The sequence below is a fragment of the Cricetulus griseus genome, chromosome X (genome assembly GCF_003668045.3).
Source record: "Cricetulus griseus strain 17A/GY chromosome X, alternate assembly CriGri-PICRH-1.0, whole genome shotgun sequence".
NCBI classification, from domain to species: domain Eukaryota; kingdom Metazoa; phylum Chordata; class Mammalia; order Rodentia; family Cricetidae; genus Cricetulus; species Cricetulus griseus.
In genome coordinates, this window is record NC_048604.1 from 20,990,765 (window position 1) to 21,018,446 (window position 27,682).

At 48.4% G+C, this 27,682-nt stretch overlaps 2 protein-coding genes across 5 annotated transcripts in view; both read left to right on the top strand.

The window, feature by feature from the left end:
• Aifm1 (apoptosis inducing factor mitochondria associated 1) overlaps nucleotides 1-3,295 on the top strand; it is a 36,311-nt gene extending 33,016 nt beyond the window's left edge. The window contains exons 14-16 of the mRNA XM_027433454.2: nucleotides 523-647; nucleotides 2,527-2,723; nucleotides 3,045-3,295. Of these exons, the coding sequence (XP_027289255.1) occupies nucleotides 523-647; nucleotides 2,527-2,723; nucleotides 3,045-3,116 (394 nt within the window). The 3' untranslated portion in view covers nucleotides 3,117-3,295. The remainder of the gene's footprint in view (nucleotides 1-522; nucleotides 648-2,526; nucleotides 2,724-3,044) is intronic.
• Nucleotides 3,296-13,446: 10,151 nt separating this feature from the next.
• Nucleotides 13,447-27,682, top strand: part of Elf4 (E74 like ETS transcription factor 4) — a 51,072-nt gene continuing 36,836 nt past the window's right edge. Inside the window, exons 1-3 of one of the 4 annotated variants that reach the window (XM_027433487.2) lie at nucleotides 13,447-13,672; nucleotides 19,241-19,387; nucleotides 22,091-22,338. The gene's annotated coding sequence lies outside the window, so the exon portion shown is untranslated. Of the gene's footprint in view, nucleotides 13,673-19,240; nucleotides 19,388-22,012; nucleotides 22,339-22,529; nucleotides 22,669-27,682 lie in introns of those variants that run through there. The other 3 variants (XM_027433490.2, XM_027433488.2, XM_027433489.2) reach the window with 3 other exon arrangements.

Below are 27,682 nucleotides of genomic sequence, written 5' to 3' on the forward strand. Positions count from 1 at the left end.
CCAACATACTGGGAAAGACACAGCTGGCTCATGTGTAACCTTTAAGATCAGCAATTTGCTGGGAATGGTGGCATTCTCTAATCCCAGTACTTGGGAGGCAGAGGCAGGTAGATCTCAATGAATTCAAGCCCAGCCTGGTCTACAGAGTGAGTTCCAGGACAGCCACGGCTACACAGAGAAACCCTGTCTCAAAAACAAACAAAAAGGTGGGAAGCTATCCTACCCCAAATGTTGCACGGAGTAAAAACATAGTAAAAATCAGGAAGTTTAAATCATTATATGGGTGTATGATGTGTATAGTAGCTTCTTGAGGGGGAAAATGCTATTTGAGATAGCAAAAATCCTGCTCCCTCACACATGTCCTCAGGTGTCCTGGTGACAGTAAATCAGTTTGGCATTCCTCTTATTATAAATCCCTTGTTATTTGGCTGTCATGAAAGCACAGTGTCACTAAGAGAATGTGCTACTATGCCATTCCTTATGGTCCTTTGACAAAATGTCTCTTCTCTTTCCTTCCCATAGGAGTGATTTGGGTCCTGATGTTGGCTATGAAGCTATTGGTCTTGTGGACAGTAGTTTGCCCACAGTTGGTGTTTTTGCAAAAGCAACAGCACAAGACAACCCCAAGTCTGCCACAGAGCAATCAGGTAAGGAAGCGCAGCCACTTCTTTAGGAAGAATGTTAAGAAATGGTACATCTGAGTTCTCCTGAACAAGTTGATTTTGTATGGACCAGAGGGAGCTGGTGTTCAAAACCCCTGTATCGTGCTTTAAAAGTAACCAAACCCACTCGGCAGTTGTGGCACACACCTTTAATCCCAGCACTCTGGAGGCACATGCAGGTGGATCTCTGAGTTTGAGGCCAGCCTGATCTACAGAGTGAGTTCCAGGACAGGCATGACTGTCCTGGTCAAAGATACTGGTCAAAGAACAGACTCAGATATTTAGGTATCCATTCTAGACAGTGGGCAGCAGCCTGCTTAGTGACTCCAGTTTATCTCTTGGGGCTGAGAAAATCCTAAGTGATGAAGCAAACCTGAATTTGTTAGGTATTTTTTCCTTTATATTGCCTGCTTCATAATAATCTCAAGAACCAGGTGTGAGAACCTCTTAGGGAGTGGTGTCTTCCATGGTCCCTGGGAAGTAAAGAATTGGGCTAAGGAGTTCTTAAGCTGACTCTAATTCCAGTTGTCAGATCTGGGTGCCAGGTTTGCTTCAGATGGGAGGCACCACTCTTGGAATGGGCTTTCCTCCTACATGTATTTCTTTCATTAGCTCCTTGGCCTTATTCCATGACCTTGGCTTAAGTTATTTAACAGTCTTTTTTTGCCGGATGTTTCATGGGCAAGTTACTTTTTAAGAAGAAGAAAGCAAGACATTATCTGTAAGTTCAAGGTTAGCCTGATCTACATAAGACCCTGTCTCCGAAAAGAAAAAAAAAATACCTGAATTATATGGTTTATTTTATTGCAAACAATTTTCATTTAAATAGCTGTATGTTGCAAGTAGCTACTGTCCTGAATCATTGTCCTAGTTTTCTATTTCTGTGATAAAGACCGTGACCAAATACCACTTGTGAAGGGGCAGGTTGATTTGGTTTAAATGGCCTGGTCACAGTCCATCATTTAGTGATGCCAACACAGAAGCTCAATCAGGGCAGGAACTAAAGCAGAGACCATAGAGGAACGATGTTTATGGGATAACCCATGCCTTGGTTAGCCTGCTTCTACAAGGAAGAACCGCCAGCCAGGGAGTGGTAACCCCCAACACTTGCTGTGGGATGAGCCCACCCATATCGATCATTAATCAGGAAATGCCCCACAGACTTGCGTACAGGCAAATCTGATGGAGTCAGATCCTGAATTGATGTTTTTCTGTCTTCCCAGATCACTCTAGCATGTATCAAATTTGACAAAAAAAGAGCTAACCAATACAATCATGAATGTTTCTGAGAGGAGAGATGCAAACCCTTCATGGTTTGGAAAGATACCTGGAAGTGTCTATATCATAAATGTAAATGAAGGAGTAAAGTAGAAAAGTCCAAGGTCAGGTTCTGAAGTGCCCAGGAGATGGCAAGAAACAACTTCCTTTGGCCTTTGCTAATCAAAAGTGGCTAGAGAATATGCTGAGGGATATTGGAAAACAAACTATCTAAAAGTAGCTTTAAGCCAGTTTCAAAAGAAACTTTTTAGGCTGGGGAAATAGCTCAGTTGATGAAAGTACTTGCTTTGCAGATAGGGTCTGAGTTCAGTCCCCAGAAAGCACATTGTAAAAGGTGAGTATCGTGGCACCTGATTCTAATTCCAGTACTGGGGATCCAGAAACAGGTTTGTTGGGGCTTGCTGGACAGCCAGCCTAGCCTGTTGAGTTCAGGCCATTGAGAAAGACCCTAAAAATAAATCCTGAAGAATGACCTCCAAGGTAGTCAAATGCACATGTGTACCTACACACATACAAAGACTAGAATTTTCCAAGATCAAAATAACTGAATTTTGGGTTTTGTATTTGTTTGTGGGAATGGCCACAGGGACCGGTATCCGCTCGGAGAGCGAGACAGAATCAGAAGCCTCTGAAATCACAATTCCTCCCAGTACCCCTACAGTCCCACAGGCTCCTGTGGAAGGGGAGGACTATGGCAAAGGTGTCATCTTCTACCTCAGGGACAAAGTAGTCGTGGGGATTGTGCTATGGAACGTCTTTAACCGAATGCCAATCGCAAGGAAGGTAGGTGCCTGTCAGAGCTTTTAGGAAAAGATGGGACGTGGGGCTTGGAAACCATGCCCTGATATGCATTGTCCACCAAGGTCAGATTGTACTTAAGCGAAACAAAGACATAACCTTGGCTCAGAAACATTTCTTTTTGACTTGAGACTTGGCTGGGTGGCATGAGAGTTGTCAAACTTCTCATTTGGGGTTAGTAGAATGCTGTTCCCACAATCCCCTCCCAGTGTGTAACTGGAGACTAGCCCAGGCAGCCGCATTGTGTGGGCCAGGGCTGGGTGCACATGGAATGAGTTAAGAACCTATTGTTACTCTTCCCCTCAGATCATTAAGGACGGTGAGCAGCATGAAGATCTCAATGAAGTAGCCAAACTCTTCAACATTCACGAAGATTGATGCCCCATCATGGAATACACACGCACTTTTCCATCCTTGACAGGGGGTTGGGTGGGTAAAAGAACAATTTTTTATTCAGCATACTTTCTCTTTATGTAGGAGCAAGAATGGAACAAGCCTCTGTGAATATTTTCATCTATATAGTTGCATATCACAAATTAAAATCTGATTCTTTTAAATTTGGCTGTTTTATTTCAAAGGGGATTGGTAGATAAAGGAAGCAATGTGTGTGTTTCAGCAAGCCGACTGCAGCTACTACCAAGTGTATGATTTTTCTCAGCCATGTATTCAACAATCCACATTAGACTCCCATCAGCACCCTATAATCTTGGCCTGCCATAGCTCTCAGCTCACAGCACTGATGTTGGTTTATGTGTACGGGTGTTTTGCGTGCACGTGTATCTGTGTGCCACTTGCATGCCTGGTGCCCATGGAGGCCAGAAATTGGCAGTAGATCCTCTCAGACTGGAGTTACTTCCTGTTAGGAGCCACCATATGGGTACTGGGAATTGAACACTGGTCCCCTACAAGAACAACCACTGCTCTTAACCACGGAACCATCTCTCCAGTCCCATAAGAAAAAGTTTGTTGTGTCGTTTTAAGATAGGGTCTCACTAGTTTTTCTGGCCTGGAATTTGCTATGTAGACTGTTGGCTCCATGATCTGCCTACCTCTGTTTCCCAAGTGCTAGCATTAAAGGCATATACTGCCATGCCTAGCCTGATGTCCAGTTCTTTTGTAGGCAAGTTCACTATTTCGATGATAGCTTTCTTGACCCTTCCAAACCCAATCCTATTTCTGTCTCACTAACTGACATATGGCTTCCTGGAAGCAGGCACCATGACATTAAGGTGGTGCTCATGGTTATATGTGCAAAAGCAAAAGAGCTCTGATTTGTAATAGGTGCTTAATAAATTATCTTTGAATGAGTGAGCAAATAAAAATCTTAGCATTATGTTGAACACCTAGCTCCTCCAGAATCAAACTGTCCCTACAGGGGACAGAAAGAATTGTAAACCCTTGCAGATTGAAGGCTTTAAAGCCACTTGTGATGATGGCACATGCCTATAACCTTAGCACTCAGGAGGCTGAGATGGAGGATTGCTACAAGTTTGAGGCCAGACCTGAACCATATAGTGAGATCTTGTAAAAGAAAATGACTGGTGAGATGGCTCAGTGGTTAAGGGTACTAGCTGCTCTCCCAGAGGACCTGGGTTACCTTTCTAGAACCACATGGAGGCACAGCAGGATGCAACTCTAGCCCCAGGAGATCTGATATCTCTTCTAGCCTCCATGGGCGCCGGGCACTCAAGTAGTGCATAGACATACGTGGAGGCAGAACACCCATACACATAAAAAACCTAAAAATGAATTTTGCTTTGTAAGTCAACTAAGATTTTTGGCATTTTAAAGTACTTAACCTTGTGTGTGTGCGCGTGCTCATGTGTGTGTGTGTTATCTAAGCAAGTAGTCTACAACTGAGCTACATCCTGCCCACCCCCCTTTGCTTATATTTCTAAATAGTCTCATGACTATTGCCCAGGGCGCCCTTGTACTCACTCTATATTCCAAGCAGGCTTTGAACTTGTAATCCTCCTGCCTTGGCCTCCTCAGTAACTGTGATTACAGGACAATATCACAAGGCCCTACTAAACTATGTAACTTAAAATTGAATCTCATTTGTCCTAATGATAGCCAAGTGGTAGAATGTATGCTTAGGATATAGGCAAAACTGTGTTCAGTCCTCAGCATCAGAAGTAAATAAATAAGTAAAATTTAAAATAAAGTCAATATTTCTACCAGAGAAAATTCCACCAGGTTCTATCCTCAGCACCACAGAATTGAGAATGCAATTATGAATATTTCTGTAAGCAAAAAATAGCTGCTTGTCTGATTTTTTTAAAAAAAACTAAAAATTAAAGGACTTTTACAATTGGGTTCCCTTCTGAATACCAGAATAGGCCATATTTTGACTGCAAAAATCATCTGCAATAGGACAGCTTCTTACTATGTGGAAACAGGTTTAGTGAACTATGATCCCCTGCATGACATAGATACCCAACTCGTATGTAGAAACTTCTTCGGTATCCTATGAAATAGGAATCATGCAGTAATAACTGCTGCTTACATAGATGGGGGTAGAACATTTCAAGTCATTTTAAAACATCACATTGTCTCAGGAAGCAGAGGCAATCAGATGGTAGTGAGTTAGAGGTCAGTTAGGTATACATAGCAAGATGCATGCCAGCCAGGGCTACATAGTGTGACCTGTCTCAAAAAAAAAAAAAATCAGGGGGCTGGAGAGATGGCTCAGAGGTTAAGAGCATCGGCTGCTATTCCACAGGTCCTGAGTTCAATTCCCAGCAACCACATGGTGGCTCACAACCATCCGTTATGAGATCTGGTACCCTCTTCTGGTGTGCAGATATACATGGAAGCAGAATCTTGTATACATAATAAATAAAATCTTTTAAAAATCAGATTTTGATTTGTTTTCATGACATTTACAGTTCAGTTTAATTTTCTGGCAGCTGTTGTCTTTGTGTCTCTGTAATGCAGAAAACTACAAATTAAGTGACATATTTCATGTAATCAATGTTCATTGCCTTCTATGAGCTAAGTAGATGCCATAATTGGAAAATGCATTAACATATGGCTATGGCTGGGCATGGTGGTACATGGTTTTAATCTCAGTACTTACAGGCAGTGGCCGGTTGCTCTACATAGCAAGTTCTACATTAGCTAGTCAAAAAAAATGTACAGTGGGGCTGGGGTGATAATCAGTTATTAAAGTGCTTGCCACACAAGCAGGAAGCCTAAGGACCTGGACCCCCCAGAACCTGTGTAAATGCCAGGTAGCTATTGTGATAATTCCAATGCTCTTGAGGTGGTGGCAGAATTTCTGGAGCAAATTAGTTGATTGATTAGCTGTATCAGCAAACTCTGAGTTCAACTGAGAGACCCTGCCCCAGTGAATAAGACAGAGATAGATTGAGGAAGATTCCTGACTTTAGTCCTTGGCCTCCATACACATACTCACACACAGGCACACCCCCCGTGTGTGTATACTCACACATATGCAAATATGAATATATACAAATACCACACTTAAAAAATATAAAGGAGGTGTACATAATGGTGCATGTCTTTTATCCCAGCACTCGGGAGGCAGAGGCAGGTGGATCTCTGTGAGTTCGAGATCAGCCTGGTCTACAAGAGCTAGTACCAGGACAGTCTCCAAAGCCACAGAGAAACCCTGTCTCAAAAAACCAGAGAGGGGCAGGGAGGGAGGAAAGGAGAGGGAGAGAGAGAGATGAAGTGCCTGTTTGTGACCAACACATCAATTCTAAAGTATCATAACAGTCCATCATCTCAGCTCACCCTTCTTATCTACATCCTGTGACTTTTTTGAGACAGCTCCTGACTGGCCTGGGACATTGTGTTCACCAGGCTGGCCTCAAACTCAGAGATTTGCCTATCTCTGCCTGCCAAGTGCTGGGACTTGCCACCATCCCTGGCCTCTCTCATAACTTTTAATATACACACATGTGCATACAAACACACACACCTGATTTTTTAGACTTTCTAACCCTTGCTTCACTCCTTTCATATATGAAATGCCCTAACCCCTTCCCTTTCACCTAGTCAAATCCTGTTCATCTTTCAAGCCAAAGTAAGCCATGGACACTAGTTAGTGTCCATGTATGGTTTCTCTTATCTCTGAATTCCAGTTGCAATTATTACCTTAATCTTTATTGTTCCTTTACCTTTTCAAAAATTCTTTTTTTTTTGAGACAGGGTTTTTCTGTGCCACCATGGCTGCCCTGGAACTCACTCACTCTGTGGACCAGGCTGGCCTCAAACTCAGAGACCTACCTGTCTCTGCCTCCCGAGTGCTGGGATTAAAGGGGTGCACACCACCCGGTTCAAAAATTCTTATCCTTATTTATTGTGCATATAACGTATCATGGCTTGTGTTTGAGGTCAGAAAACAACTTGCAGGAGTCAATTCTCCAGCTCGTGGATCCTAGGAATCAAACTCCGGTTGCCAGCTTTGACAGCAAGCACTTTCACCTTCTAAACTCTCACCTGGATGTTTCTTTGAATTTTTATTAGTTTTTGGTTAACATGCCTTATGCATCATATTAAAATGGTTTGATGTGGCTTTTACATACATGCAATGGCACACACAGATCAAATGAAAACCCCCTTCCCCATTTCTACATTTCCCAGCTGCCAGTAATCATTCTACTTTCAACCAGTTATTTCTAGCTTCCTTCCATCTATGATCTAGAACATAGCCAGGTGTGGTGACACACACCTTTAATCACAGCACTTGGGAGGCTACAGAAGTACATGGACCACTGAGTTCGAGGCCAGCCTGGTCTACATAAAAAGTTCCAGGACAGCCACGGCTATGTAATGAGACCCTGTCTCAAAAATCCAAAAGAGGGGTGTAGGGAAATTGCTCAGCTGTTAAGAGCACTATCTGCTCTTCCAGAGGACCGAGGTTCAATTCCCAGTATCCATATCACAGCTCACAACTGTTTGTAATTCCAGCTCCAGGAGATTTGATTGAAACCCTCACACACATACACATACAGGCAAACACCAATGAACATAAAAAAATGGTTAGAAAAAAACAAAAGATAAAAGAAATAGAACAAATTTATTGCTCATTTACTTTTTTTTTTTTTTTTTTTTTTTTTGGTTTTTTGAGACAGGGTTTCTTTATAACAGTCCTGGCTCTCCTGGAACTTGCTCTGTAGATCAGGCTGGCCTCGAACTCAGAGATCCGCCTGCCTCTGCCTCCCAAGTGCTGGGATTAAATGTGTGCATTACCATTGCTCAGCACTTTTAAATTTTCTCAAACTAACTTTTTCCTGTCCATATATCACAAAGATTATGACTTGTGTATAATTTTCAAATCAGGATATAGATATTCCTCTTCCCAGCTCCCATGCTAGATATGGAGCCCAGAATCTTGGCTGCCATCAATCTATACTCTCAACCCATAGCTACTGGTCTGCAAGCTATTCCAGAGCACAAACTGTCCATCTCCGCCACAAGATGTTGACCACATGCCATAACCCTGAAAACCCAGGCGTTGTGTTGAAAAAATCCTTTCTTGGTTGGTTGAATGATATTAGGTAACAGGTTTGGCTGTAACATGAGCCACTCTGTAATTCAGATTGTTTATGAAAAGATGAAAAGATGTTCAAACCCCCATCACGTCACCCACTGCCATAAGTTGCCACTTACCCAGGATACATTTAATCAGCCTAGGCCATGGACAATCACAGAGTCTGATTTCTGACTTCACAGAAAAGCAGTGCCAGGTGAGGGTTAGCCTCAAGTAGCAGCTCTGTCATTAGCAGGGCCACACCACAATGCTGGACAGGGCAAGACATGCCCTGAGACGAACGGTCAGAACTTTGCCAGAACACGAAGGATTTGGAGCCCACCCTCTTGACTTCAGCCCTGTTCCTTTAGTCATTTTCCAAATGCTATCAGATGGTACCTTGACACCTCTTAATGCTGATGCTATCCTTGGCTTGGCTACCCCTAAGGCATGGCAGGAGATGGCCCAATATTTTAACACTGGCAAGATGGAACTAAGAGGAGATTCACTTGATTGGAAAGAGGTCAGAGTAAGCCTCTGTGTGAAGGATGAGATCAACACAAGCCGTTTATTTTTTTATTTTTTTATTTTTGTTCTAATCAACAAGGCCTGTTTTGGAGCCAGGAGACTGCCAACCGAAAGGGATGGGGGTGGGAAGACACAGTGACCTACTGCAGGCTGCTTCCTTGAAGGAAAAGCAGCAGCTTCTCTAGAGACCCATTTATACAAAGGAACTCTCCCCTCCCTTCCAAGGCTACCTCCTCTTCCCCTCCCCGCTCCTCTCAAATCTGGCTGCTGCAAAAACCCTTCTGTCCCTCTTTCCCTGACTCCACCTAAAGCGGAGTACCCTCGCTGTCCTGGAGATTGTTGGGATTCCATCCCAACACCTCCACTCTCTGGGAAGTAGGAAAGTATTGCTGGAACCAGGGTAGAAGTAAGTCTACCTCTGGCTTTGTTCCTATCAGGGAATTTCTGGTGGGCACAGACACGTATATACAATACCACACACAGATACACACAGCGGAAGCCAGGAATGACGTCTCCCTGCCTGGCTAGTTCTACATATGGGTGTGACTGGGTCATAGTACAGGGAGGGTCTGAATACTTAGATACTGGACTGCCAAACTCTGGTTGTAAACCAGAGATCATCTCAAGACAGACAGTTTGAGAAGGAAAAGTACTCCTGACACCCAGAATCTGGCTTGGTGCTATCAGGAAGACTTTGTTATGGCTAGCAACTGATCTGGCATGCATAGATCCAAATATTCTTTTGAACATAAAGTCATAGAACATTGGCATCACACAGGGTTCTGTGTGACCATGATGAATCTAGACAAAAAAAAATGACCGAATAATCTGGGCAATAGTAATGCACACCTTTAATCCCAGTACTGGGGAGGCAGAGGCAGGTGGATCTCTGTGAGTTCTAGACCAGCCTGGTCTACATAATGTGTTCCAGGACAGTCAGTTTGTTACACAGAGAAACCCTGTCTCGAAAACAAAGCAAAACAAAACAAAACAGAGTAAATACTCCTCCCACCTCCAAGCCTGGATGAACTGAGTGATTGTTACTTTGTTATCAATCTTAGCTTTAGCTCTCCTCTGCCCACCTATTGAATAATATTTGTTAAACTAGCCTACCCAGGCTGGGTGTGGTGTTGTATACCCTTAACCTCAGCACTTGGGAAGAAGAGGCAGGTAGGTCTGATTTTGAGGCTGACCTGATCTACTAGTGAGTTCCATGACAACCAGGGCTGCTAATGAGACTGTCTCAAATATAAAAATTAGTCAATAAAGCCAAACCTAATCATGGGATGACTCCTGATTCCTGACAGCAGCTAGTCCTGGGCAAAGCCCAGCTTCATTAACCAAAGTCCTTTCAATCCCTTGCCACACCCTCTAACGAGCCTTTCCAAGGCTTCCACGCTGTGCCACCTTCCTTGATGCAATGAGCGATAAACATAACCCATTCCACCACGAGGGTATTCTCTTGGGCTTTGGCTAGAAAACACTGACAATTTAGAGACAAAAAGCAAACTACCAGGCAGAGACCCAGGGGAATTCTGCCTAGTCTTACCCCTTCTTAATCACCTGACATAGTCCCAGAGGAGCCTTCAACTGTACATCTCAGTTGAGGAACGAAAGCTCGGGAGTCACGTCTCCAGGCAGGTTCGTTCCCATCTAGAATGTCTTGGCATTGGTAGCACTTCCCCATGGATACTTCGTGGAAGCAGTTAATATGGGTGTTGAATTTGGAAGTATTTGCAGAATTGTATTCACTTGTTCAACCTTTTCTGACAACCACTGCCTATCATGGTCCTATGCTAATTCCTGGAGATAAGGAGATGACTCATATATAGGCCCTGCCTTCAGTGGCTTTATAACCTGGTGGCAGACGTAGACAAGCCAAAAGGGACTAGGAGTGAAACCCAAGTGCTGGGAGTATGCTGTGTGAATGTCAAATGCAGCTTCATTGCCTGTCACATTGCTTTATTGTCCTGCTTCTGCTTCACTGACTAAACCATTTTTGTTTGCATGTGCTCTGTCATTCCCTATGAACAAAACATGGCGTAAACTATGTTTAATAGAAGACGGAGTCTAAAGTTCTTTTGTCCAGTGTGCTTATTTATACATCTCTCTTCCATTTCCTTCAGGCCTAGACCTGCCGCCTGACCTTTCTTCCCGCATCACACACAGGTTTACCTTCTCCCTGTGTGTGTGCATGTTTCTTTCTCTCATTGCAGCACGTACTTTCTGCCTCTGTATTTTCTGCTGAGGCAGTGGAGCATAGTGGAAAGAGGATGGAGTTGAGTGTCTGCTGTGCTACCCCCTCCTTGCATGGCCTTGGGTAACCACTCTCCTAGGCACCAGCCTTCGCATGAACAATATGAACGTAACAAATATCCTTCGTAAAAAAAAAAAAAATCTTCGTGTTTCATCTTTCCATGGTCTCCATCACTTGTCATTCCTGAGGCCCAGAGCAGATAATACGAAGAGAGCCTGACCTCCTCACCATGACTCTGCTCCCATTTGTCTGAACTAGACTTACAGGTTTGTTGTTTTGTTTCAGAGACAGGGTCTCATTAGAGCCTAGAATTTACTACTTAAGTAACTGGCCTTGAACTCATGGTGATCCCCTGTCTCAGCATCCTGTGTGCTAGCATTATTGACACAGGCATACATCCCCATACCTAGCTAGCTTTTTATCTTATTTTCAGATTATGGCTTTTGAGTCTTTTTTTTTTTAACCTAGCAAGTTACATCTGGACCTGGAAGCCTTAGAAATCACATCCTGCCTGATTTTCCCTCCATGGAGATCCTGACAGCTTCAAACCTGGTCTCTGTGAAATAGGACATCCTTTTAGCCTCTAAAATAATGGTTGGCTTCAGACCCAGAACCAAGAAAGCTGAGTGTAATTCTTCTCAGGCATGACAGTGCACACACATTCCTATCCAGTCATTTCAGAGCTCCAATCCCCAGAAAACACCTTGCACAGATGGTCAGTGGAAAGCTACCATAACCCAACCTAGTTCTCAATTTGATGTGAATATAGCATTTCAGAAAACCTCCCCATGCCATATAATCCTAAAGCCTTGCCCTTACACCACCCTCTTGCTGTTTGTCCATGGCCATTTCCACACTAACTATGGCCTTGGCAGCACCATGCCCTGAAGTACAGTGCGATGCGAGAGCCAGGAAGCTTGTAAACTTCTGTACTGAGCTGTTAAGCATACACATGTGCAAAAGGAGCCTGTGCGTGCAGGGGAGGGGTGTACAATCTAGTCCCATGATTTGCTAGTAAGAAATTATGTTTTAAGGATCATGCCCCTTGGGGCTGGAGAGGTGGCTCTGTGTTAAGAGCACTGGTTGCTCTTGTAGGCCTAGGTTCCATTCCCAGCACCCACATGGTTGTTCTCAACCATTATAGCTGTAAAATAAGTGAAATCTTTAAATAAAAAAAAAAGATTATGGCCCTCAAGAAGGAAAGGGCAGGTTTTGTGTTTCAGGTATCAGAGGTCCAGCTTGAAGCAGTCACCCCCTCCACACACTCGCACCCCACCTGTGCCTGAGGCCTTCAGCTACCTTGTTGAAAGAATATTCCAAGCAACAGACTGGAATTCTGGCTTCCACCCAGTAAGACAAGCCAATTTTCCTATCTGTCCACTACTCTCATATAATGGCACAAAAGGATGTGGTGAAAAGCACCTCAAAGTCACCTCCACCCCAACCTGAACCTGTCCAGTACCAGGTTCCAGAAGGAACAGCCACGGTGACACATCAGGCAATCATCTTGACTCGATGAATGGGCCCAGGACAGTTCAAAGCTCAAAGCACTCCAAACTGGTCCCCTTGGTGACACAAGCCTTTTTGGGTCACCCCTACCCCAGCAAGCTACGTTCAATAGTACAGGGGGTTCCAAAGATAAGGCTTTCAGGAGAATTTCCTAGGCGATCCTGAGACTCTGAAGAGGGGAGAGGGCTCTCCAGCAGGCCCTTCCCATAGGCAGTGGTTAACTGGAAAAGGGTACCTAATGGGATTGTTGCCCAAAGTTGCAAACATGCTGCTGTTCTCAGTTGGGCCACCCCGTGAGCCTCAACACAGTGCGGGCTTGGTGGGGCTGGAATGGAATGCGGGAGGTCTCCACGTGGACTCACTCGACACTTTTCTTCCAGCTGCCACATTGACTCTTTCCCCAGGAGCTCAGCCGCCCCTACTAGCCCCGGGGCTGAAAGGAAGGAGATGGAGGGGCGGGAGCAAGAAAGAAAGAATTGAGGCAAAGTTTCAAGGGGTGTGCCGGCAGGGCGGAGGATTCTGGTTCTCTTGAGTCAGCGGATCAGGGGCCCAGCGTGACTTCACTGCTTCCCAGGAAGAGGCGCCCCAGGGCAGGAGGCCGCTTAGAGTACAGCAGTAAAAGTGGAAAGGTTAAAGCACCAGCTGCCTGAGTCCGGCAGGGCTCCAGCTTGTGGCCATGCTGGCCAGGACACTTGGGGTGGGGAGAGGCTTAGGGAAGGCAATACGCCATCCAGGAACGCTGGAGAATTTAAGGGGCAGAGGAGCAGACCTCTGTTCTCCCCGAGACGCTAGATCCAGCAGCCCCAGTGGCCAGAGTCAACGGCTGCAGGAGGCACAGCGCCATACTCGTTCTGACCTGTAGGTGGCGCTGCAGAGGTGCCCTGCGCGTGGACAGTGGGTGGGAGTGTTCAGTTCCTCACCGGGTGTTCTCGGGATGGGGAGGAAAAGCGTGACGGGTGACTCGAGCCCCCGCCGCTTGTCGTGACGTTCGTTTCGACTCAAAAGAAGGTCTCCTTCTCAAGTAGAAGGGGAGTTGCTCCTACTGTTGAGGAAAAGTGAAGTTTTTCCGTATTCCCTCGGGCCACCTCAAAGGCCCCAGCAGAGCTCGAGGCCCGAGGCCCGTTGCTTACTTCAGCCGAGGTATCGCAGTTTCTGAGGCAATCTGGGGATGGTGTTTTTGACCTGTAGGCCGTAGAATGGAAACTCTGAGTCGCGTCTCTGACGCTGGGGATGGGTTTCCCTGAAAAGCTACTCTTTAGCCTGGCTCCCGTGAGACCACAGAGCTTCAGCACTCCAGCTCCAGATTGTGGTTAGGACGTGGGCGCAGCCTGGGAGTACGGCTCAATCTAGATGAGGATTCAGCCTGAGACTGTGAAGCTAGGGCCAACATTAGGGTTCCATGTTCAGCAATTCAGTCTTCTACAGTTATAGAGGAAGAAACGGCTGAGGCTCATCCTGGGACACAAACTCGGCAGTTTTGCTGCTGCCTGAGGATAGTTTAATTTCTCAAAGATTTATTATTAGTCGTAATTATGTTTACGTATGTGTGTCTGCTTGTGGACTTGTGTGTGTGTGTAGTTGCCGGTAGAGTTCAGAGGGGGGCGTTGGATCCGCTCGAGCTAGAGTTACAGTTGGCTGTGAGGGCCTACCCCTCATCCGGGTTCTGACATTTGAATTCTAGTCGTTCAGAAGAGCAGTAGGGGCAGTTAACTGCCAAGCGGTTTCTCCAGCCTCATAACTACAGCTCGGTCCTAACTTCATGGGCCCTGAATTAGGAGCCATAATGCTGGTTAGACCTCCCATTGTAGTTTATGGCTATGTGGTGACCGTTGGGGTGACCAATGGAGACTATCAAGGCCTCAAAACTGTGGCCAGCTACCTTTGAGCCTGGGGACAACAGCCTCATCCTTTCCAAGGGCTAGAGGGCCAGTTTCCATGACAAAACTTTACAGATAAAATATATGGGCAGAGAAACTCCTTCTTTGCTGATCCAAAAATAAACAAACTCAGATCCTGCCACAGCATTCTGGGTGCCCCTTTTCCCTTGCCAGTCCTTCCAGCTTTGTGCTTTCGGATGTCCAGTCATCTGAGAAAGTTATCTAAAGATTTTCCATAAAGAAGAGGAAAGAGGAAAAAACTGAAAAAGATCCTAAACGTTCCCAGGTTTCACTGTGTGCCAGGAGAAATACAGTCTGTCTCTTGCCCAGACCTCAGAAGCCCGGCCTCTTTCCTAGGGTTGGTGCCCAGCTAAGCTATTCCTGGAAGTCCCTCCCTTCTACTAGCCCCCTCCCCAAGGTGTCTCTCCCAGACCATGACCGAAAAGCATCAGATGAGCCAAACTTTGATGCTCCCTGCTTCTCTTTTCTACCTCTAGGATTCTGCCCCAACCTGACTCCTAGTTCTTAGCCTAGCCCCGGCCCCCATATCACCATGTTGTCTGTCTCTCTCCAACCTGGCCCTATGCCCTACTAGGTGACTGGGAGATGATCTGATATACTAATTTGTGTTAATGTGATAATGGGTGCTTAACGGGGGTGGGGTGGGGGGTGTCACGTGCTAACCATGAATCAAACTCTAGCTCAGCTTCTCTGCCTCAATTTCAAGTCCAGACTGCAGGGATGGGAATCTGGGAATCTGGGGCTGACTAATCTCCACTACCAGATGGGGGAGTAGGGGAGTGGAGAAACCCAAGGCCAGGGAAGATCCCTGGGTGCTAGTGCATTAGAGCTTCCTCGGTTTCAGTTTCATCCTTGGCTGATACTTTCCTCTGTCCAGTGGAATTGCTTTGGTTTGCCTCCAGCCTCCCTCCCCTCCCCTGCTACCCCCCTCCCCCATTTGGACTGCTTCCTTCCCTCAGCCCTTCACTCTGTAGAGAGAGAGAGAGATGGGGAGATAATTTGCCAGCAACGAGGGAAAAATGTACACGTAGTCACCCTCAGATGCACAGCTCACGCACCACATTGCCTTGCAGACACATGCACACACACACACACACACACACACACACACACACACACACAGAGAGAGAGAGAGAGAGAGAGAGAGAGAGAGCCATGAGACCCACACAGAGGCACACTTAAGCAAGCAAGGCTCTAGCTGAGACCCATGCCACACACAGAGCCACAGGCATACTCATTCTTTCACACACAAACCAGCAGCAGCCGAGTTGGATGGCTTCCTCAAAAGAGGGCTGGAAAGTTTGTTTTCTGCCAGCGAAGGGGCCTAGACATTCCATGAAATGACTCATAGTGCACCTTTATAGACATTAAATATTGCATTAAACAACAACAACACTCAAAACCTGATGTGGTGTCAGGGTGGGGAAACTGAGGACGGGCTAGGGCTTTTGCCTCTGTCTAGCAAATGTCTCAGGCTTGTCCTTGATTTCCCATGGCATGGGGGTAATCCAAAGAGAACAGAATCATTCACCTCCTGGCACTACCCCAACCTAGACCCACCCTTCTGCTGGATGTGCTGTGGATGCTAATGCGCCCCTAGCCTCTTTCTCATCCTCATCCCCTGTCCTGAATCTCTGGGAACTGGGTCCATCCCTCACATTGCATCCAATTGGTGCTCTCCATAATCGCCGTTCCTATCCAGGTTCTCTCCCCAGCTTCGCTAGGTCTGTCTTTACTGTTGCACAAGTTGGGGTAGGGGAACACATTCACCTTATAAAATATGGACAGTCTCATGTATGACTGGAGCCCTTTCCTTGATACTTTTCCCCATCATGGGAGGGAACACCGTCTTCTTGGCTACTGTGTCTCTAAGCCCCAGAGCACCCCTCTGACAAAAGTAACAAAACAAAAACAACCTTTCCATGTTTTGATATCCTGGTCTACTCACACTGTGTTATGGCAGGTTAGTCAGGCTCACGTATCTCCAATTTCATTCTAAGAACACATCAGAAGTCAAAGGGATGCATGAGAGCGTGCACACATATCCACGTGTATACCATGCACACACATAAAAGAATTATAATTTTTATTTAAAAGATGACACAGGGGGCTGGAGAGATGGCTCAGAGGTTAAGAGCACTGACTGCTCTTCCATAGGTCCTGAGTTCAATTCCCAGAAACCACATGGTGGCTCACAATCATCCGTTATGAAATCTGGTGCCCTCTTCTGGTGGAAGCAGAATGTTGTATACATAATAAATAAGTAAAATATTAAAAAAAAAAAAAAAGATGACACAGGCCGGGCGTTGGTGGCGCACACCTTTAATCCCAGCACTTGGGAGGCAAAGGATCTCTGTGAGTTCGAGACCAGCCTGGTCTACAAGAGCTAGTTCCAGGACAGCCTCCCAAGCCACAGAGAAACCCTGTCTTGGAAAAAAAAAAAAAGATGACACAGACTAGTGTTAGGCCAGAAGCTGTTGAGAAGTGAAGGGTGAACTCTGGTTGCACTGAGCAGTGGCCCTGAACCCTTAGATGTTGTACTTCCTCTGGTAGATTCCCAGAGCAAAAACCGGGGACCCGAAGTATTTGAGACTCGAGGGAGTTTGCCCTAATTTTCTGAGCTCTGCCTGAAGCCACTTCTTTTTCTTTCAGGTGAATCATAGGCTTGTCTCTTCTTCCCTTCCTACTCCCCCAACCCCCCTGCCAGCATCCCTGTGGTGCCAGGGTGGTTCTCAAACACGGATCCTGGATGTGGCCACTCCCTCTAGGATTGACATGCTGGGTCCCAGCTCAAGGCCTATAGCATCAGCTATCAGGCTGCCAAACTCCTTCAGCAGCCTCTGGAGCTGCTGTCTAGCCTCCCAAGAATTGAGACACAGTGTTCCCCTAAAGTTCTGTAGGGGCTTTCAGTGCCCCAGGGACTGTCAGGAAGACAAGCATGCCATCCTTTTAAAAAGTTTTTAGTCTTTTAAAATAGGTGTGTGTGTGTGTCCGTCCATGACACACATGTGAAAATTAGAGAACAACTTTTGGGAGTCAGTTTTTGCCTTCTGCCTGTTTTGAGGAAGGGTCTGTCTAGTTGTTCTGCCACTGAAAATCCCCGAGTCACTGAGTTACCTGTTTCCTCCTGCTATCTTGGCATGAATTACAGATGCGCACCATCCCTTTCTTTTTGTGTGGGTTCTAGGGATTGAACCCAGTTGGTCAGGCTTGTATGGTAAGAGTTTTTTTTTTTTTTTTTAAGACGGGTACCAATCACTCTTCAGCCAAGGCTGTCCCTGAATCTCTAGCAACTTTCCTACCACGGCCTCTTGAATGCTAGGATTACAGCAGTAAAGCTACTTGCAACTTGCTAGGAAGCTCCATTTTAAGAATGGAAGACTGATCTTTTTTGTATCATCTATTTCAAGGATCTTGATTTTGGCGCTAATCAGCAAGCTTTTAAAAATGTCATTACAGGAAAACCTAACAAAAGTGTGTGTGTGTGTGTGTGTGTGTGTGTGTGTGTGTGTGTGTGTGTGTGTAGATCTGTATCAGTGTGAACATGCTTTATGGTTTGTGAATGGAATCAGGACATCTTTGGGATTCAGTTCTGTCTCCCCTTCCACCATGTGTGTCCCGGGGATCAAGCTCAGGTCTTCAGGCTTAACAGCAGGTGCCTTTACCCACTGAGCCATCTTGCCAAGTCCTCAACAAGCTTTGTAGAAGGAACACTGCCTATGCTGATTAGCCATAATCTGAAGCAGCAAGATTTTTACCTGTCATTTGGATACGTAGCCTTTCTGGAAGCCCTATGACTACACATGTTTGGTTACTAAATGCAATTGAAAAATGATGGCTTGCTTTACAAAAGGCTAATGGGGCTTCTGGGCCTTAGGCTTTAGAGTGGGACAAGGGGGGTCCTCTGAAACTAACTTCTCTCCCTGATTCTGAATATGCTTTTCCTTCCAGAAATCTGATTGATTGATTCACAACTTTTCTAGCATGTTTGTGTGGTAGAAAGCAAAGGCCACAGGAACTGACATTGCGGTATTTTGTTCTGCTTGATTTAAGTGAGGGAGGGAGAAGGGCAAAATGGGAGTACAAGGCTAGAAGGGGTCCTGTACATACTGGAGGCAGTGGTGGCCGGATGGGGGTGGGGGGTGGAGTTGGTGGGGGGAGAGATCCTTCAGCTCCTGGAAGGAATCAGGTTCTGAGGCCTGAGAGCCAGTCAGGGCAAGCCAGTCAGGGAACAAGGAGGAAAGAGAGACTGAGAGAACGCTGCTGGATGCCTCTTCCTGGGCATCTACAGGCAATAAGAGAAGGGGAATTCCTGCCAAGTCAGGGAATGAGCCATTGCCAGAGACAGTGGCTGTCCCCTGGGGACTGGTGAAATCAGTCTGACTGGCCCCACCTGGTGGGGGCTTACCCAATGGGTACGTGGAACATGGGGAGGCAAGCCGGTAAGGGCTGGCAGGCTGAGGAGCAAAAGGGTCATAGGGAAAGGCAGCCAGAAAGGTCATTCAGGTGGCCCACAGCTTCCCAAGGTGAGATCAGCCCAAGATTTTCATCAAGTTGGGGGTGGGGTAGGGTTTGCTTTGACTTCAACTAGAAGGGTGTGGAGCTGTGGTTAGTTCTGAGTGGCTGGGGAAGGTGGTAACTTACGGGATTCCCACAAGCTGTGGGCTGCAGGTCACCAGCAGGCAATACAGCCAGATATGTTGAGTGGTCCACAGTGTTGACCTCTTTCCCTGCCCTTCCCAAGAGGAAGAGCTTGCTTCATACTCTGCCTTGAGGCTTCAGCCTTGGTTGAAACTACATATCTTTTCAGAAGGAATCCACCGTAAGTGCTCAGCAGCCTTGGTCCTGCTACACTTTCTTCCAAGAACTGGTCTGAGAAAGCAAACGGAGGTTGACGATTTCTGGAGGCACTGCCATAGACTACATCTTACTCAGTCCTCACCACAGCTTTGTTGAGGTAGGTCTTATCATTCTCTGTTACATTTTTAAAGATTTGTTGTAGTCTTATGTGTATGAATGTTTTGCCTGGGTGTATTCTGTGTACCAAATGGGTGACTGGTGCCCTCAGAGGTCAGAAGAGGGCATAAGATCCCTTGGAACTGGAGTTACAGATGGTTGTGAGCCACCACGTGGGTGTCAGGAATTGAACCCGCATACTCTGGAAAAGCAACAAGCGCTCTTAACCTCCAACAGTCTCTCTAGTCCTGCCACCTTAAAGGTAGAGTCTTACTATGTAGCTCTGGCTGGCCTGGAACTTGCTGTATAGATCAGGCTGTCCTTGAACTCAGAGATCCTTCTGTTTCTGCCTCCCAAATGTTAGAATTGAAGGCCTGCACCATATCCAACTCATCCTCATTTCTTTATTTTTATTATTTTATGCTGAAGTGTTTTGTCTGCATGTACATCTGTGTACCGAATGTGAGCCTAGTGTCCTCAGAGGTCATAAGAGGGAATCAGATCCACTGGGACTCTTGTGAGCCACCATTGTGGGTGTTAGGAAACAAACCTGGGTCCTCTACTAGAGTAGTGCTTTTTTTGGGGGGGGGCGTGTTTCAAGACAGAGTTTCTTTGTAGCTTTGGAGCCTGTCCTGGAACTCACTCTGTAGACCAGGCTGGCCTCGAACTCACAGAGATCCTCCTACCTCTGCCTTCTGAGTGCTGGGACTAAAGGCATATACCAGTTTATTTTATAAAGGTATTTTATGTGCATTGGTGTGGAGGTGTTATCCCCTTGAACTGGAGTTACAGACAGTTGTGAGTTGCCAGGTAGGTACTGGGAATTGAACCCTAGTCCTCTAGAAGAGCAACCAGTGCTTTTAACCACTGAGCCATCTCTCCAGCCTCCAACCCCTGGCAAGTGCTCTTAACCACTGAGCCATCTCTCCAGCCCCCAACCCCTGGCAAGTGCTCTTAACAACTGAGCCATCCATCCAGCCAGTTTGGTTTGTGGTTTGGTTTTGTTTTTGAGACAGAGTCTCACTATGTAGACCTGGCTGGCCTGGAATTTACTATGTAAACCAGGCAGGTCTTACAGATATCCACCTGCCTCTGCATCCCTGGATCTGGGTTTAAAGGCCTGCAGCATTGCGAGGGGCTTGCTGTTTTAATTTTTGTACCCATTTAGGCCTTAGTGCATTTTGAAGCTGTCCAGGACCTACTCCAAACTAGAAAGGAGAGCCTCACCGGCAATAGTCCAGCAGAAAGAAAGCTGTGTTTTTCCAGGATCTAGAATCCCCTAAAGACAATGTGCTCACTTGTAAAAGAAAAAGAAGTGAAAATTTGCTCTTAGTCCTTGTTCTGAAGACTTGATCTGTCTGTGGGTAACCAGGAGGTTTCAGGAGCTAGTAAGTACCTCAGTGCAGCCACTAGATTATTATTTTTTTTTTTTACTGTTAGCCTATGATCCACAACCATCTTTGATGATGTCACCCACCACCACTCCTGTCCCCTAGTCCTAGGGATCATCTTTCCCAAAGCTGAGGAAGCAGGTTTTTGGAGATGGTTGAGTAGGTCCTGAACTGAAGACCCTTTGGCCACCTCTCAGAGGGCCCTCCTCCCCGGAGCGTCTTCAGCAGCTTTTCTGCTATGGTCAAGTCTTGCTGCTCCCCCACCGTTGCCGGCCCCCCCCTCAGCGCGCGCACGCGCGCGCCTCTCCCTCACCCCACCCTCGCTTCAGTCCGCACAGAGCTTTGAGAAGTGACAATCTCTACTAGACACCTTCCCGGGACCTTCTGGTTGTAGTACCAGATGAGGACTGAGGTGGATACAGAGGCAGAAAAGGGGCAAAGGGGGAAGAAAACAGAAAACGGGTTGAAGTACACTTATTACTTGGCTTTATATTGAAGACATATGGGGCGTGGGCTCTCTCCCAGAACCCCAATTCTGGCTGTCCGTACACCTGCTGTATTGGCCCCCTGAAGTGCCCGATGTCCGACTTCCCTAGAAGTCCGTGCTACTCTCCAGTCACACCAATCCAGGAAATGTCTGGCCCGAGTTCCGCGGGGTGGGGGTGGGGGTTGACATTGTTTGCAAAATGTACCCTCTGCCCATTTCTGGGTAGCACCCACCGCTAGGCCGCCTGATTGGCACGCGGCAGATGCTTGATAATGTGGAGTGTTGTGGGGGGCGGCGGAGGTATCAAGTGATTGCCGTGCACAGGCCGAGTGGCTGGATACCGCCTTCCAGAATCCCCAGGATATCTCCACGGGATATTGTGTGGGACTTCCCGCCGAGAGGCGCCCAGTCAGAGCTGAGGGCCCCGGGGCCCGCCAATTATGAGCAGAGTGGGGGGTGCGGGCTAGAGAAGCGGCTGGTGAGACGTGAGCTCGGGAGGGGCTCTGTCTGTATTCTCTGAGGTAGGGTGGGCAGCGAGCTTCTAGGGGAAGGAGAGCCCGTGCGGGCCCCTGGCAAGGCTCCCCCTGCCGTGCTGGCGACCGTGGCGGGGTTAGGGTGGAGGGGCGCTGTTTCCACCGCGGTGCCTAGTCCCTCCCAACCCCCCTTCTCCACCCCTCCCGCTCGCCCGTGGTCCCTCCCGTCGGTCCCTCCCTCCGGCTCTTGAGTCCCTCCTCGCCCTGCCTCCTTCGCGCCCGGCCCAGCCTCCGCCCGCGGGGACGTGTGTCTCCAGTGCGATTTCCCCTTTCTCTCGCTCGCCTCGGCTCAGGTCTCCACCAGGCTCGCGGCCCCTCCGCGGGCGCCCACCGCCGCCGCTCCCTCGGCGCGGCCCGGCCTCCCCGGCGCCCCTCGACTGGCATCGTACAGCTGGCACCCGGTCTCCTCGTCAGCCCGGGCGCCGCCGTCTCACCTGGTGTTTGCATCTCGCCCTCCAACTTTGCCATTGGCGGCGGCGCGACGTGTGGGAGAGCCCTGCGCCTCACCCGCCCGCCCGGACCAGCCTGCCCCGGCGCCGAGGTGAGTCACGGGCGCGGGGCGGTGGGGGCAGGCGGCCCCGAGGAGAGAAGGAGGGAGGGGAGGAGGGCGGGTGACGGCGGCCCCCGGCGGCCGCGAGGACGGAGCGGGCGCCGCGCTCAACTTCCACTTCTCCTTTCCGCGGCGCCGAGCTCTAGGCGCCACTTGCCGGAGCCCCGCTTTCGAGGTGGTGGTGAGGTGAGGGGGGGGGAAAAGACGGCCCCGGCGGGGGTGGGAACTCGTGTCTCAACCCCGGGGACCGGGAGGGGACCACTCCCCATCGACCTGAGGAGGCCAGGGAGCGAACGCGACCGGCAAACCAGTGGACCTCAGGTACGTCGATGGCGCCGCTTCTCAAAAGGCGGGGGAGACCTCGAAAAGTTTGCCTGAGTGGGGAATGAAGGGCGCCGAGGCCGGGGAGTAGGGGTGAGGGGGGTGGGGGGGTGTGATGACCGAGAAGGGTGTGTCAGGCTCGGCTGGTGGAGTGTTGCCTTCATGGGGCTCCACTGTGTGTACTGTGAGGAGCCCGGGCTCCTGATGCCACTAGAAGTGGAACTGAGCGGCAGAAGCCGGCCGAGAAGGGACTTCTGTCCAGCCCGGGGCAGCTTAGGCTCCACGGAAGGGCCGTTAGGGACTGCCCCTCCATTCCCCCCCCCCAACTAATCTCAGCGCCTGAGGGCAGGAGAGCAGGAGAGCAGGAGGCTGAGCACACTGGAGCGACTCGCCTAGGCTGAACTGGTGGCCCCTAGGGCTTTCACAACCAGGCACTTAGACACGCACACATACTCACGCGCACGCGCGCGCGCGTGAACGCACACGCTCGCACACAGGCTCGCACGTAAACCTATGACTTGGAGACCTGAACTGCCAAAATAGAGACCTCTTGGCAGGGGCTGGAGTTTCCGTGTAAGCCAGCCGCCAGGCTTCCCGCTCCCGAGTTCCCGCTCTCCAAGGTTCTCCCGCCTCTTGGCTTCCTCCCCTGATATTCTGAGGGGACTCAGCAACCGCACAGCGCAAAGGTCCCCTAATGCCAGAGTCTGGCTTTGGCGGCTCAGAGACTGCTGAGCTGGCAACCACTTTATGAATTCCTATCTCTCCCCCCCCCACCCCACGGTACCCCTATACTTCGTTGCCCTTTCCTCCGGATTGGGCCTGGGATTTAGACTTCCTGATGAGTTACCTCCTGACCCCTTGGCACCTCGGCCCAGCGGGGTTCTCTTGGGTACCCCCAACCACCACCGCACCCCAGCTGAGGAGCCCAGGGATTTGATGGCCCTTTGATTCCTTCCCCTCATCCCTCTGCTTGAGATAGAGGCCTGTCTGGTCCTGCAGCTTCTTCTAGTTAATGTTTGACAGTTCATTGTAGCTAATCATTTTAATTAGCTCTTAAAGTGGGGAGTAACAGTTAACCTTGGACTTCTCGATTTTGGCCTGGTGGGGCCTCAAATGGGAGGAGTTCTGAGGAGGTAAGAGCGGAAGTGAGGTCACCACCCCTGGCCTGAGCCACCACAGCTGGCTCCAACAGCTGGTGGGCACACCCATTAGGGATTCAGCTCCTGTGAGCTGACCCTTGCTTGGCCTAAATGCCAGGATGGAGGGAGGTGAAGGGAACCCATCTATCTCTCTCCCCTTTGGGGAGCCGGGGTGCTTTGGCATCAAAAATGCCCAGGAAACCTGTAGACCAAGTAAGAATGTCAGTCAGTTCCAGGATTTCCCCAGTTATAAAGTGCTTCCTTGACCCAGTGCAGAAAAAGCTAGGCTCGCAGGAGCTGTCTCTGGGTGTGCTAAGATTATCAGTGACAACGTGGAGCTCGCTGCCTTAAGAGACTGCTTGTATATGGGTGTCTCTGGCTTTGGGTTGGAAGTCCATGATACCTTGTGTTGTCTGTGTGTGTTGGTGGGGGGGGCGTCTATGAAGCAGGTTCCACCATTGCCACCCTCAGCCAGCCTCTCTCTGTGAACCGAAGGAGTGGCTTGTTTGCAACTATGCCTGGCATTCCTCCCTCCACTGGACTGTTTTGCTGGCTCCTCAGGAACTAGTGCCCACCCCTGGCCAATCTGGGGGCCCCAAATCCAGCCTTCTTCACATAGTGCTAACTGATGGCACAATAGCTTCAGTCTCCTCTGCTATATATTGGGACCTTAAAATGAGGGCCCTATAACATGTCCTGGACCTGATTGCTAACATATTCAAAATGCCTCTAATACTGCAAAGATTTAGGCCTTTAGACCCAGAAAAGCTCTGTCACTGGCCGAGAATATGGCTTTCCCAGGGAGCCCTTTACTCCTGGGCTTCCCCAACTTTCTCATTCTGCTCCCAGTCACAAGAGCTAGCCTGTCGGGATTGAAATCCCAGCTTTGTCATTTACTGGTTATGCACCCCCAATCAGTTGTACGCTTTAATTTCCTTATGTGGCAAGAGAAACACCTTATACTGTTGGGGGGGGAGAACAAATATATTCATACATATAGGCTGCTTATTAGAACACTGTGAAGTGGTCCACAGCACACAGACACTGGCATTATGATATTGGCTAATACAGTGCCTAAGATTCAACTCAGCAAACATTTGCTGGGAGCTAGTCCTAGTAGTGAGCTGGCCCCAGGGAAGTATCAGTGGAGACAATATGGCTATGAAGAAACCACTTGCCTTCCAGGGTAGCATGTTGGCTGAAATGGTGGTAGAATGTAGGAACAGTCCAGAGAGACTGGATAGGTTGTCTATATAAATAATGTAGTTTAAAGCTAAACTCAAGGAGTTGGAGAGACAGCTCAACAGTTAAGAGCACTGGCTGCTTTCACAGTGGACCCGGGTTTGAGTCCTCCCACCCACATGGTAGCTCACAACCATTTGTAACGCCAGTCCCAGGGATTCTGACATCTTCTGACCTCCTTGAGCCCAGGTACACATGTGATGCACTGATTTACATGCACCCATACACAAAATAAATTTACAAAATAAAAATAAAGCCAAACTCAAATTCCTGGGCCAGGCACCCCGGACTAAAGGCTTCTCTTTTCTTGGAGACCATGATTCAGTTCTGGTCTGGATGCTATCTGTCCCTCAGGCCTGCCCTTAGATTTCAGTGAAAGAGAAAGAAGGAAGAAATGGGCTCATGCACAGGCTGCAAGAGGCAGGCATTCAGACTGTGGCTTACTGGGTGTCAGGGCAGGATGGCATTACTTAGGGGCCCTCCCAAACACCCCTAAAGCCCTCGGGAATGGAAGGACTCACACTTGGCATGCCTCCTTCACATCCCAGGGTCCCCTGCTGCATCAGGAAGAACCTTGGGCAATCCTCGCTTCTCTGTTCTGGGCCTGACCCCAACCTAGCCTTGGTTATCACTCCTGGTTCTCTAAGCTGCAAAAAGGTTTCTGGCTTCACTGCCAATTTATTCCCTCTGTGGTTCTCAGACTGAAAACTAGTTCTGCAGGGGAGAAAAGAAACTCATGAAAGGTACCCAGAATCCCACGGGCGCTTTCCTAGGGGTCAGGGTCTTTTCTCATCAACACCAACCTGCCTGCAAATCTCTGGCTGCTGAGCCTCGTGTGTCCTGTAATAGCGGCTCTGCTGCTAATGCCCTGTAGCTCGGGCCCCAGCGCTGGTTGCCAAGAAACTGCTGGTCGGGGTGCTTATGAGGGTTCTGACCTCATAGGGGCTGCGGAGTTTCAATTCAGCAGACATTTATTAACACCTACTGTGTGCCCAACCTGTGCTATGAGCTGTTGGGGAGCTGAGGGAAGGAGGTTGTGGGGCACGGATGACTAAGACACTGAAACAATCAGAGGCGAGGACAAGCAGCCAGGCCAGGGGCTGGTCAGGTGCTAATTGTACTTCTTGGAGCAGAGGCCAGCACGGCCAGGACTCTGAGGTCAGCAACAGCTAGAGGAGGGAGGGACGGCTTTGTGAGGGATTCGGGTGAGAGCTAGACCTTGAAAGGGGGCGGGGGCAGCAAGGGGGAGATGTGGCTCGGGTAGAAAAGGGAGAAAAGACGCCTTTCTCTCTATTCCCCAGCCACGGACTGACCTTCGAAGCCTGGATGATTGTTTGCTAAATGCATGTCACATAAAAGAGCAGGTCAGTGAGTGTGGGTGGCTTCATGCAGACCTCGATCTCCACTTCAGGACATACAAAATGGTTGGCCTAGACAGTGAGCCAGCCTGCATTGATAATACACAAAGGGTGGTCAGGCTTCCCCGCCACCCAAGCTGAGAGGATCTCATTATGAACTGCACCCTCCAACACAGGCAGGCTATGAAAGAAGGGAGGGAGGGAAGTAGGGGAAGCGAGAGGTAGACGACATCAAAGCTGACGCACCACAATTGTTCACAGAAGAAATGAGCTGCCTCGGTCCCACCTTTCCCCGGGTTTTGAGATTTCTCTGGAACCCTGAAGGTAGAGAGCAGAGATTTTCATCACTGAGCCCCACCCAGCCAGCCAAAAATTCACCACGTGTTTGTTTTACTTGTGTGTCTTCCATGGCTGGATAGGAAGAGGGCTTTGGCTCTTGTTAGGTTTAATTGGATAAAACCACCTGGACTACCTCCACTCAGCATTGGTTTCTTCTCTTCTTGTCCCTCCCTGGCCTTGCCTCTCAGTGCATTTAAACATCTAAAGGGGCCTACTAGAATGCCCTGACTTGGACTGGGAAAATGTGTCATATGGTGAATTTCTTGACAAAGGGACACAGTCTGTTGGAGAGGAAGGGGGAGGCTCAGGCAGCAGAGAAGGGTGTTTCAAGCTCCAGGGTCTTCACGGAAAGTTCTGGAACGTTTCTCAAAGAGGCTAATGAGAAAGAAGAGTATGGTGGCACACACCTTGAATCTCAGCACTTGAGAGGCAGAGACAGGTGGATTTCTGTGAGTGAGGCCAGCCTGGTCTACAGAGACAATTCCAGGGCAGCCAGGGCTACATAGTATAGAGACCCTGCTGCAACAAAACAAAACAAAAAATCAGAGGTTAATTAGGCGATCCAAGTTGAACAAGCTTTGCCTTAAATTCCTACCTCTGGGTAGACCATTTCTTGTCCAGTGCAGACACTTCCTGCCTGTTAGTCTACCTGCCTTTCTGGAAGCTTCCTGTCTTCTTCTAGTCTGACACAACATCCGCTTCAAGAAGCATTTCTGTCTTGAGGAGGGAGCGTGGTCTGTATGCATTCATATTCCAGATCTGCCAGGTTCTGACTTTGTGACAGTGGACTCATTGACTTAACCTCTCTGGGTGTCACTGTCCATGTTACAGAAAGGAGTGATGAATGAGATAATGTATGTAAAATACTGAACATACTGCCATGCATATTGTACCCACCCAGTAAGTATTCCCCGGTATAATCAGTTTATGAGTCCT